General features: G+C 35.4%; 2 protein-coding genes across 2 annotated transcripts; one reads left to right on the top strand and one right to left on the bottom strand.

The window, feature by feature from the left end:
* On the top strand, positions 2,652 to 4,211 carry LOC18786758 (gibberellin 20-oxidase-like protein). Its single transcript, XM_007220086.2, has 2 exons — positions 2,652 to 3,052; positions 3,301 to 4,211. The coding sequence occupies exons 1-2, from the start codon at positions 2,691 to 2,693 to the stop codon at positions 3,923 to 3,925; spliced, it is 987 nt and encodes a 328-aa protein (XP_007220148.1). The 5' UTR covers positions 2,652 to 2,690; the 3' UTR covers positions 3,926 to 4,211.
* Positions 5,053 to 9,663, bottom strand: LOC18784676 (transcription factor EGL1). The gene is made up of 8 exons (XM_007220147.2): positions 9,140 to 9,663; positions 8,318 to 8,572; positions 8,055 to 8,151; positions 7,888 to 7,902; positions 7,371 to 7,427; positions 6,369 to 7,259; positions 5,605 to 6,042; positions 5,053 to 5,398 (listed from the first exon to the last, which is right to left on the bottom strand). Exons 1-8 carry the CDS (start codon positions 9,262 to 9,264, stop codon positions 5,327 to 5,329), a joined length of 1,950 nt encoding a protein of 649 aa, XP_007220209.1. The 5' UTR covers positions 9,265 to 9,663; the 3' UTR covers positions 5,053 to 5,326.

Genomic DNA, 12,735 nt, shown 5'->3' with positions numbered 1-12,735 from the left:
CCGACCCCAACTCCGAAGATGACCCCGACCCCCACTCCGATGATGACCCCAACCCCGAATTTGGCTCTGATTCAGACCCTGATCCCGATTTCAACTCTGACTCCGGCCTCGACTCAGGCTCATATTCCGATCCCAATTTCTACTCAACTGTATCCTATGCATCTTCCGCTGCACAGATTATGACTTCTCGACTAACGACCCCGACACATGGACCAGATTGCGCATTTTGTGAAATCCGAGGATCAATTGGCGGATATTTTGACAAATGCGATTTCCAGTAAAGCATTCCACAATTCACTAGATCAGTTGGGCATTGGCGACATCTATGCACCAACTGAGGGGGAGTGTTGGCGTGACTTGTGGATATTGACTTACTTTCCTTACACACCAAGAATTCCTATTATAATTGTAATTGATTTACTTTAATTCCTGATTTCCTACTGTAAATGGATTTAGGAATTTATTATTTACTTGCTCATTCAGGTTTTGTTGTATTATAAATATGACCTCCTACAAGGAGAAGAATACACAGAAAATTCCCACAAACAAATATTCTCTCATAGTTTTAATATTTTAGCAGTTTTTACAAAGACATGTAAAGTTGCAAGTAGGTGTAAGGCCCTATCAAGTTTTATGGGCTTTGCCCGACTTGAGCTCATTACAGGCCTGAGCCCAACACGGCCCAATCAAAAATTTCTTTTTTCCTTAAAAAAGAAAAATAATTGCTATGAACACTTCTTCATATTGCTATGAACACTTCTTCATTTTAATTATGAGCAAAAAAAATAAAAAACATTGTGGCCTCCTAGTGGGATTTGCATATTTGGTGTAAGTTAAAGGTGTGTGTTAAAACAAGGTCTATACATTGAACACTTCTTTGACAATGAAATGTGATGATGGTGTAGTTTCCAAATTGGAAAAAAAGAAAAAGAAAAGACAAAACGCACTATCTATCTAGTACCTAAAAGTGTCTTACTTTGTGCAGATTGTTTATTGTATATTGTCTAAAGCTCATCATGGTTTCATGGAAAGAAAACTGGTCCAAAAGATATTGGCAATGTTAGCTGGTAATCATTCTAGTTTATCCTTGCTTTTATTGGTGCAAAAGATATTGGCAATGAGAAGTAAAACAAAAGATATTGAGAGATTGGCAATGATATGGAGATTTACTTGGCAATGTATTGATATGGAGATAATAACGGCACCTGGTAAATATTGAGGCCTCTTTGTTTGTTTGTTTGTTTTTTTTTTTTTTTTTGGTTGGATTGATATGGAGAGAATCACGTACAACTCAAAAGATGACTAAAACCCCAATTCAACAACGAGAAGTAAATCTAATCAAATCTGCAATACAGATTGGCCGTGTGATCGCAAATCTATATCGAAAGCCAAAAACTAAAAGGGATAAAATATCCTAAAGAGAAAACAAAGCACAATAAACTCCTGAAAAGTTTTTGAAAATTATTAAACGAAAATAAACTAAGAAGTTGGACCACAGCTCCATATCCTCCTAGGCAACCCGAAGAGAGTCATAGCGTCATATCAGCTAAATCCATAGTGTCATACTGGCTAAACTCGAATTCGATGAAACCCAACATCTTCAGCGCTTTGCAGCTCCAAACTTAGGTCGAAGGCTGATAATTAGAGCCAAATCCTTATGTACATGGGCCAAAAGATCTTAGGAATAAAAGTGACAACTTTTAACTACTTAAGCTACAAGTCGCTTATTCCAAATTAATTTTTAAACTAATCACTAATTACTAGCCATGATGGGGTTACTTTCGCTTGCACAAATCACTGGAAGGGAACCAAGGGACAATATATATGTGGCATGCCTTTTTGCGGCTTTTCCTCTGTGGAAAGCTATAGTGGCAAACATGCCATAATACTTTATGAACATAAGTGTTTCACATGATAATGATTTCCATTAATTCTTCTAAAACCCAGAGGAAGTTTCACATGATGTTCTACTTCTACACTTCTGCATATGCTTGCTGGTCAAAAACGTTTTCCAGGAAAATATATGTATAAAGGATTTTTAAGAAAAACCCCAGAAGAGCCATGCATAACATGCTATAACAGAATTTAAGAAAGTCCATATGCATGACCTGGATACCTACCTACAGCCTGTCTTGGCTCCAAGTAACTGCAAATTAAATTATTTAATCAGCTTCCTTCAATTGACTTATTTATGATTGCTTCACATAAAAACAAGAATTCATACTTTAATTGCAAGTTTTAATAGTCAAACATGTTATATGGTTGATTTTTGCTCATGATTTATAACAAAAGTTTGATACATTATTTCCAATGGAGTCTAGCCTAATAAAAAAGGGCATTGATTTGCATATCAGTGATCTCATGTTCGAATCCCTATGACACCTTGGTAGTGAGTGTATGAGAAACTTCCCTCCCTTTTATAGTTTAGACTATCGCTTGTGTTAAAAAAAAGTTTGATACATTGCTTTAATTAAAAATGGTTTTAATTGGGTGGTAAAACGACTAAATTCCCATTTTCCTATGCTATTATACAATCAATGTCTTAACATTGTACACCTTTTTATCTGCAGAGAGGCCAAACCCCATTTAATTAATTAAACTTAACCAGCTATCTATTTAATAGCCCAACCCATGTGGACAAAGTAAACCTTTTTACCTACATTCTAGGCTCTAGCTAGACTCTAGAGGCAATGTCAGAAATACCTCAAACTTCTGTTAAACTTCCCATGCTAGACATTTCTCAGCCAATATTGCACCCTTCTTCTTTATCCTCTCTAGCTGAAGCCTTCAAAACATGGGGCTTCTTGCACATCACCAATCATGGGATCTCCAAAGATCTTTTCAGAAAACTATATTCACTTTCAAATGGCCTCTTCAGCCTCCCTTCTGATACTAAACTCAAACTTGGTCCTTTCTCTTCTGCAAAAACTTATACTCCTCATTTCATAGCCTCTCCGTTCTTTGAAAGCCTCAGAGTTTCTGGCCCAAAGTTCTTTGAGTCTGCTCAAACTTCTGCCAATGTTCTCTTTGACCAACACAACTCTGAATTCAGGTACTATATATATAGATAATTGTATATATACATACTGTCATCCTCATAAATATATATATGCTTCTGTTATCAAGTCTTTTATCTTCATATTAATTTTCTTGAGGTTTAGAAAGGGCCTTGTAGCTCAAGCGATTAAGAATATTCACCCTTACTCTCGAGGCCCTCTGTTCGATTTCCCCTATCAAAATAAATTTACTTTGAGGTTATAATTAATTTGCTATTTCTGATCAACTGTTTCTTTCTAATAGTGAGATATTACAAGAATATGGGAGCAAGATGACAGAATTATCGAAGAAAATCGTGAAGATCGCGCTGATGAGCTTGGGGGATGGTTTGGTAAAGAAATTTTATGAATCTGAATTCCAAAATTGTCATGGTTACTTGAGAATAAATAACTACTCAGCTCCAGAAAGCTTGGAAGATCATGAAGATGAGGTTGAAGGACTTGGAATGCACACAGACATGAGCTGTGTAACAATTGTGTACCAAGATGAAATCGGAGGGCTTCAAGTGAGATCAAAGGAGGGTAAGTGGATGGACATAAGCCCATGTGAGGGGACCTTGGTGGTGAACATAGGGGATATGTTTCAAGCCTGGAGCAATGAGAAGTTAAGGTCATCAGAACATAGAGTCATTCTAAAGCAGCCGGTGAACCGCTTTTCTCTGGCCTACTTTTGGTGTTTTGAAGATGAGAAGGTGATATTTGCACCAGATGATGTGGTGGGGGAAGAGAATGTGAGGATTTACAAGCCATTTGTTTGCTTGGACTATTTGAAATTCAGAGAGAGCAATGAGAGAGGGAAGTTTGAAAAGGTTGGGTTTACTGTAAGGGATTTTGCTGGGATTAAACAGCAAGCCAAATGTGACAGTTGAAAAAACAAAAACAACAAATTGAAGCTCCTCTTGTAATTAAAGTAATTATAGTTAGGCATTGTATTAAGTAATAATCTGGCTTTAAAATTGTAATGTTTGTGCTAAATTTGTTTGTGCCAGTGTGCTTGCGTGAGATGCAGAGAAGAAATTGGTAGGAGTTAGTTGAGTTTGAGGAGCCTTGACTTGTTGGTAGTTGATAGGAGAAAAGGTGTACAGTTGGAATCTCAACTTCCAACTTATTTGCATTATTATTATACAATCCTTGAATTGGTGTTCTTATGGAATTTCTACTATGTTCTTCTTTTTTTATAATTTTTATAATTATCATGATTGTGCCAAGAGTAATAGTCCTTATTACATGCAAATTTTCTTAGAGCATCGCTATTTGGACCACATTTACTTGCTGACCACCTCTCTAATATAAGTGAGTCCCACATACACTGATGTGGCCCACCTCTATTAGAGAGGTGGTCATCAATACGGTACAGATAACATTAGTCTCAATACAATTATTCATTGGAAGTTTTATTCTTCTAAAATGATAAAATGTATTTTCATGTAGAGGCAACTCATCCACTCTGTGTATGATCATGTGAAATAAACTTGCTTCACTTAATTTGCATTCCTATAACTTGAAGTGGGGAGATTAATTGGAGTCCAAGAGATCAAAGGAGGTGGTTTCTTCTGCCCACCACTTTTTTTGTTTCTTGAAGAATTAATGTAAAGATTATTAAATTTGTGAGAACACATAAAGATTGCACTTGTCAACTTGGCATTATTTTTGCCAATGCATTTCAAATAAAGTAATCCAATTCCAAATTTCAATAAGCAATGCATTAAAAAAGTCCTCATTTTGAGCGGTGCTAATTAGGCCACAAAGCTTACTTAAGAAACCTAATTATAGATTAATGAATCAAATTTCTTCAATCCTCTGCTGCCTGCTGTGATTAAAGAGGATCTCTGGGTAACTGGATTGGCATGTTCATTTGATGAAGTATTAAATTCTGGGTCATTTTACAATGTTTTTCCGGCTTCTACTGTCAGGAATTTTACCCTGGTATTAATCTGTTTTAACATTTCCTCTGAATAGGTAGGCAGTGAAAATGTATAGGTGGCTGGCAGTAATCTAAAAGAGACAAAATTACTACTTTATTGAACTCACACTCTAACTCTAGCTGAAACTAGATAAATTACAATGGATGTTCCATTTCTTCATCACATGACAAAAGTCACCAATGGTGAAGCTTATTATCTAGTGATAAACAGTAGAGAAGGGATGCATGTTAGGAACTAGATCAAACTGCTCCACTTACTGCTACAAATTTTAACTTCAAGTAGCTACATTACTCTTCCTGCCTATAGAAATCCTACAAATACAAGTTTATTAGCTTTGCCGGCTTCTCAACACTTACCGGCAATTTTCCAAAGCGCCTGTTTTATCATCCCAACTGGTGCAACCGCTGCTCCTCGAAACTGAAACCAATCGATAGTGAGAACAGTTAATTCAGCATCAGGGTGTTTGAATATGAAAATAAATTCACAGAAAAAATTAAAATTGAATGGCAGATTTTATCCTAGTTCACTGCATATGTTCCAGAACCGGTTAGAATTATTGATAAAACAAGGAAAGATGCTATGATGGTCTCTTTAGATAAGTCAGAAGACTAGGAAATACAAACCTTTGATGTAAGGCTCAATGTGAGAACACCATCAAGAGTGGATGATTGGACTGAGTGAGCATCTAAGTACAGATTGTTAATGGCATCCATTATATCAAGCAAGATATATTCCCTATAAGGGCATCTCATCTCTATCAGAACCTCCTGCTCTTTTAAAATGACTTTCACATCTAGTGGCAAGCTTTCTCGGGGAACAAGCCTATTGAGATCCGGGTCAGTTTCGTCAATGTCACAGGCCTTTCTCTTGTTTAGCCAAGGCTTTTTAACATTATCCATCTTTATTTTATCATAGTTATCTGATGTCTTCTCTGCCCTGTCCAGGTATTTCCTTCTAGCTATCGCTTCCACGGTGTCCATGCAGGATTCCATCTCTTCTGCTCTTGCCTCAAGCTCTTTCAAGTACTTAATTGTGTCATCCAGGACCGATGCTTTATCAACCTGAAAAATTTTGGACTGGTTTTTCAGTCATGGGAGCTCATGAAAATAGTGAAAACTTCAGAAAAGTATGTGAAATTAAAATAGTTGCAAAGCCAGTATACTAATGCAGCAGTAGTACTTCAATGCAGAGTCGTTTTTGTATGCAAAAGTTGTTGAAAGGGATTTGTGTCAAATATTATGAAGACTTACTTGACAACTAAATGGGAAAAAAAAAAAACTAAATCAAGACTGCATGCTTACAGGACTACTGCAAAATAGTACAGACCATGAAATTTCTGTCAAATAAAATGTAAATATGATTTCCAACACAAGGCATCTGAAATTACCTCACTGATAGAAGGAACCATTGACCTCAGGACCAGCAATTTTTCATTCTCTTTCAGTTTATCAGGCATAACATGTCCCTTGTGAATATCATCACTTTGCAGCTTCGAGAGCCCATCTTGTATAGTATTTTGGGAGCTCGCACCACACATCAAAGGAACTGTAAACAAAATCTTCTTTAGTATTTTCTGATGTACTGTTGGCCTACAATTATCAACGACTCCTTTCTTCCATGTCACAAAACTGGATTTGCAATCTCCATCGCAAGAACATGGGTTTTCAGTCAACCTTGTTGAGCTTCCCAGAATATTAGAAAGAGTTCTTGTGTAGTGTATATGATCATCAGCAGGTCCAAGATCCAAGGAGCTAAATTTTGTGTCATTGAGGTTTTCAAGTTCCTTTAAATGGTTACGGTTGACACTCTCGTGTCTAGGGGAAGATTGAGCCCTTTTTTTATTAACAAAAGCTTCAGATATGCAGTCACTAGAATTCATGGAATCTTGAACACCAATGCTGAAGTCTTCATCCATGAAATGCCAACTCTGAACTTGAGAAGCCCCATCATTGATACCTTCAGGCATAAAGGAGTCTTCTGTCTGATGATTGTGCTCACAACCATTAGAACATTCCTCAGGAGAGTCCATGTTGAACTCCTCATAGTTTCCATGTAAATCATTGATTCCCATCGGATCAAATTTGATTTCTTCTGAGGGGGAATATAGGTTCTCTAAAGCCAATGTATCAACTATTTCATGGTCAACCTTGGCAAGCACTTGGTCTGAATCATCATCTGCCTTATGAGGTGCAGAGGAAGATTTCTCCGAGCAATCGGGCTTTGAGAAATCCAGTAAAGAAGCCTTGATGTGTTGAATGAGACTAAGGTCCTCTGGTACCTATAGATATCACAGAAAGAGAAGATTTACTTACATGAAGAGAAAATTTAAAACTGCTACACTGTTACCGGAAACTGAAGGGAAGGGAGTTAACTCAGGAAAATAAAGTACCAGCTCAGTCACACCTAGCTCAACAACACCACCCAGATAGGGAAAGCAGACCACAGTCTGAGAAGCAAAAACATTTGAAAAGATTAGAATGAGGATGCCATACAAGTAAAATAACAATTGAAACATATATGGATTTGATGATCAATTTACTTTTTTCTTAAGTTTTATGACATGAATGGAGAACTGTTTTACAATGAAACCTCAGGGGGAAATGGATCAGGCGATGATATATCACTGAGAAACATCCTTGCATCTTTGAGTTACAAAACTCGACAGCTTGAAATGGTTTTCTTAATTTGTTACAAAAAAAAACAAAAGGAATAAATATTCCTTATACTTTTTTGAAGACACGGGATGCAATCAATTCATATGAGATCGAGGACTTAGCTGCAGTTACGAATTCACTCATGCAACCTGATCCCAATACATGATTTCTTGATCATTAAATTAAATAACTTTGTGATTTGATAACTAAATAAATTAAAAGAGTAGCAAAAAAATATTTTCTTTGTTATACCTGAATAGATGCACTCTGAGAGCAACCGTCGATGTCGTCCATTCATAGAGAAATAAGTTGACAGAGAAAACACTAGCAGTCAGTTCACTTTTCTCTAAATATTAGAAAATTTACAGGAAATGAAATTAGCATTAACTTTAAGCAAATCACAACCAAGAATAACCAACCTTCGCCAGCAAAGAGCGAGAGAATACTTTACTATCTGCATATTGAGCATCACATAACCAAATGGTTTGCCCATTTGCTAATGCTCTTCCTGGCAAACTATGCAAAAAAGGTGGAGAAATAAGTCAAAAAATCATAATATGGAAACTACAAACTGATATGAAATCTAAAAGAGCAGGAAAGTAAAGTACATAAACACACACAAACACAAACATTTAGTGACAAGGGGAAGATTTTACACCAGTTGAAGAGATTAGTTTAGTACCCTTCGCCAGGATTGAAGACAAAGGACATGCAAAGCAAGTAATACCACTCAGCATCTGAGAGATCCTCTGGATTCAATGCAGCAGAAGGCGCTTTAGCTTGTGGCTCGGTTTCGCCTTCTAAAAGAGACTTATACAGCTCCCTCAGTTGTGCATTCCTCTCTAAACCCATTTTATCAGTTTTAAGTTCCACGCCTTCAACAGTCTTCCGGGTTTTGATGTCCCCATTGTAGTACCCTTCACACCATTCCAGCACCCTACAAAATAGTGATCAAAATGTAAAGGGTGAACACAAAATCAACCAAAAAACCTGTCCTAGCAACAATAACTGATACCAAGCTAAGAAAAAAAGTATCTAGGGACATAGATTTCACATGGGTAGAAATTGTTGAATTCCTAGCCAAGTGCATTCCTCTTAAAATAGGATATTTTCCCTTCCCAAGTTTCCGAACTGTCATTTTCACACTACCATATTTTCCAGTTTTCCTTCCAAATTTATTTAATCTTTGCCCTGAAACTTACTTGCCTGAGAGTTTGAGTTCTTAAAAAGCATTAAAATCCATTTTAATCTTATCCTTTTCTGTACTGCAGAACTTTATCACTTTACTTACTCAAAAACTAGTGTACCTCTTCTAGTCTAGGACTGACTGAAAGCTTTTTCCATGAAATGTACCAAAAAAAATATGGCATTCATCCCCAACTAAAGCTAAACACCATAAAAATCCCCAGACAGAGATGTCTCAAGAAACAAGACAGAATTGTTCACCTGAGAAATATAATGAAAATAAAAATAAATACTCAAAAAATAAAATATAAAAAATTACCCTTGTTGTGAAGTTGACAATGACCAGAAAATTGCATAGCTCCACTTAATACTTCTCACAGCAACAGCAAACTGTTTTCTCAGATTCTCTGGCACCCGCTCATGGTTTTGAGTCCCATTAGCCATATTTCCCCACAAATGTAATTGAACTTACACAATGTGAAAATCCACCAAGCTCATCAAACAAGAAAAGCAAAATTGGGTTCTGTCTGGGATTTTGGTTTCAGCTGAATGTTACTAGAGATTTCTGCCAACAACCCATGATTATTCTGTCACCAACCAAACATGGCTCTCAAACCAGCTTGGGGCTTTCAGTTTTTTCAGTGGAGTGGCTTACCAGAGTTCTTGGGAGGCCAACAGAAAACCAGAAGACTGAAAATTAAGCTCTGAAAAAAGTTTCTCTTGGTTTTGTACTTTATAAAGACATCTATGACTTTCTTTAGGTGGAAAAGTAGCGACTCAAAGCAATGGGACGTACACAGCGTTCGAGTTCTGTCTTTTAAGCTTGAATTATACAAGAATCTTGGTCTCTTTTTTTTCGAAGTAAATTATTAATAAAACGTTAAAAACAACGTGGTAGTTCTTCTGGGATTCTCCTCTCTCTTATTTCATTGAAACAAAAACAGTAATTTACATAATTACAAACTAAATGTCGAACAGCAACATCACTTTATGTGGTGTTGCCACGTGCTGTTACCAATTAACTTACGCAAACGAAATGTAATTTACATTTTAAAGAGAGCATGATGATTTTCCTGTAGTACAACAATATCAATTATAACACTTCTTGAGCGTAAAATGTTAGTATTAATGAATGCTGAAGTAGAATTTGGGTAAATTCGTAATATCACGTGATGTAACGTCTCACTTAATAACCAATAATTTTTCCTAAGAGTATGTGCTCTCTTGATAAGTTAGAATTTTCATCTTTAATATTGAAAGAGATCTAAAGAAGGTCGAAACGACATAAACGTGAGCTAGGTTAGTTAGTCATCACAGTGAACCCGTATGTATTAATAAAATAATCAAATCTCTTACTCCCATTAATTAAAAAGAAAAAGAAAAAGGAATTTTTGGATATGCATGTGAATTAAACTATACAAGAAAGCTGGAGCGAAGCCAAAGACAAGATGGAGTTACTGCTTTCGGACCATACGCATCAATGATGAATGGGCATCTGATTTTGACTGTTGCCAAACTTGCACCGATGCACGTGATCAAATTTATATCCACTGAATTTTATGTCAGTCAAATTTATTACTAATTGCTAATTACAATTATTCCAACCAGCGTGCTGCTGCTGTTTCCATGCGTACTTCATACTGTGTCACCCCAAATAAACTGTTTTTTTTTAGTCGAACCCAAATAAACTAAGCTTGGTAAATTTTAATTTATAATAATTTTTATGCTTTTATTTTGGAAACTGTTTCACAAAATATATTTAAGACTTATTTGAGAACCTATTTTTTTGTTTTGATTTTTCACTAATCTCTATAAATAATTTTGAGTCCTTTTACTAATTAAATTTTATTCTAGTTACATTTCTATTTTCTCTGTCAAAAAAATCTCTAAATACGAATAAAATTTTGTAATTTTAAACTTTCTCAAACATTATATATATTGGTTTTTTTATATATCACAAATGGTTCTTGAGGTTTATGAAATTATCATTTTTCGTCCCTAATATTTTTTTGTGACACTAATGGTCCTTAAAGTTACCCTCCACACATCAAAATGGTCCATACTGTTAGCTTCATTTAAATTTTTCTGTTAAATTGCTAACGTGGCACATGTGTGGAGCTCACACATCCAATCAAGGACGGATCCAGGAATTTTCCTTGCAGGGGTCAACGTTTAAAAGGAATTTTTCCTGAAAGATCAGTTTGTGTAAATGTGTGATCCTTAGGTTGACATGAACCCTTTTGTAGATATGCTCGTCTAAGTTTGTCTCAAATGTTAGGATCACAATCCAACATTTGAGGTCGAAGTCTGGGATCTGCAGAAAGATTAGCCAAGACATCTTGCAACTCACTTTGTTTCGAACTACCCATAACATCTCTTCAACTCGAACTATCCACATTATCTGAACTAGAAGTAGTTGATGATAACATTCTCTTAAAATATCGTTCCATAAACTGTATTGGTAAAAATAATCAATAAAGCATGAACAACCAATGCAATCCAACAATTGAATGGACAAAAATTAATCCAATTTGCCAAGAAGATACAAGCATACAAACTAACAAATACAGTCTATTAAAAAAATCCCTAATTTATTCAAACTAACCAAAATAAAATCCCAACAACAAATAAAACAAAAATATATAAGAATCTTCATTAATTAACAACACACAAATACTAATCCAATTTACCAAGATATAATCTAAGCATGTAGAACCTAATAAAAACCCCTAATTTATTAATACTAACTAACCAAAATAAAAATCCCAAAAAAAAAAAGGAGAAACAAAAACATATAAGAATATTTACTAATTAATTAAAGCATAAATAGATTAGAAATTAGGATAACATACTTTCAAATTTAAGGACAATATCCATCTTTGAAATCGAATCGAATTTTGGGGTGACTTTTTTATTTTGCTATTGTCGCCACCATTATGAGGATACCACCACTGCCGGATTAGGTGAAGGTTGGTTAATAGGATTTGGGGATTTAGGGTATGACATATGAAGAAATGAGCTAAAACTCATTTGGGAGAGGGGAGGAAGTTTGCTGCTCTGCTTTTGCTCCTTTGTTAAAACAGAGGCTGTTCTATAATATATATATTTTTAAATATGAGCCAAAACAACGTTGTTTTAGCCAGGTTCTTTTTTTTTTTTTTTTAAAGTTTAGTGAGACGGCGTTGTTTTGACGACGACGAAAAAAAGAAAAGATGAAGCGTTGTGCAAGAAGCACTGCGCGCTGGGGAGAAAACAGAATAGCAGCTCTTTGAGGACTTTCATCGAGCAGTTTGCGGGGGTTAATTTTCTCCCCTCTAATGGCAAATTCCAAAGTTGCAGGGGTCACTTGACCACCTTTGCTTCTCTGTGGATCCGTCCTTGCATCCAATGATATAGAGCCACATAGTTTTAAATATAATATAATATTTTTAAAACTTAAAATTCATAAATAAAAAATAAATTAAAAGCAACTTAAATCTTTTTATATATTTTAAAATATTTTTGCCACTTCATCAATTTAACAGAAATTTTGACGGAAGCTAACGACATGGACTATTTTAATGTGTGGAGGCTAACATTAAGGACCATTAGTATAACAAAAAAGCATTAGAAACGAAAAATGATAATTTTACAAACCTCAAAGATCATTTATGATAAAAAAAAACCTATTTTTTATTATTGAATTTGAACAGCCTATCTAGATCATCAGCTTTTAAAAACACAATCCGACAGTTGGTCAGTAATAATGGTAATGAGAGCCGTCACAGCATGTGGTCCTTGATTTTGAAATTATAAATCAACGAAAGTTGGTAAATATTTTCCTCCATTGGTGCATAAAGTAGGTGGAAATCTTCAAATATACTACGGCTCTAGCATTTTTGAAGCAATAAATAAAGGTAATCATCCAGTTTTGTA

The sequence above is a fragment of the Prunus persica genome, chromosome G2 (assembly GCF_000346465.2).
Source record: "Prunus persica cultivar Lovell chromosome G2, Prunus_persica_NCBIv2, whole genome shotgun sequence".
Taxonomy (NCBI): Eukaryota; Viridiplantae; Streptophyta; class Magnoliopsida; order Rosales; family Rosaceae; genus Prunus; species Prunus persica.
Note: the sequence above shows the minus strand (reverse complement) of the source record. Positions and strands in the feature narration are given on the sequence as shown.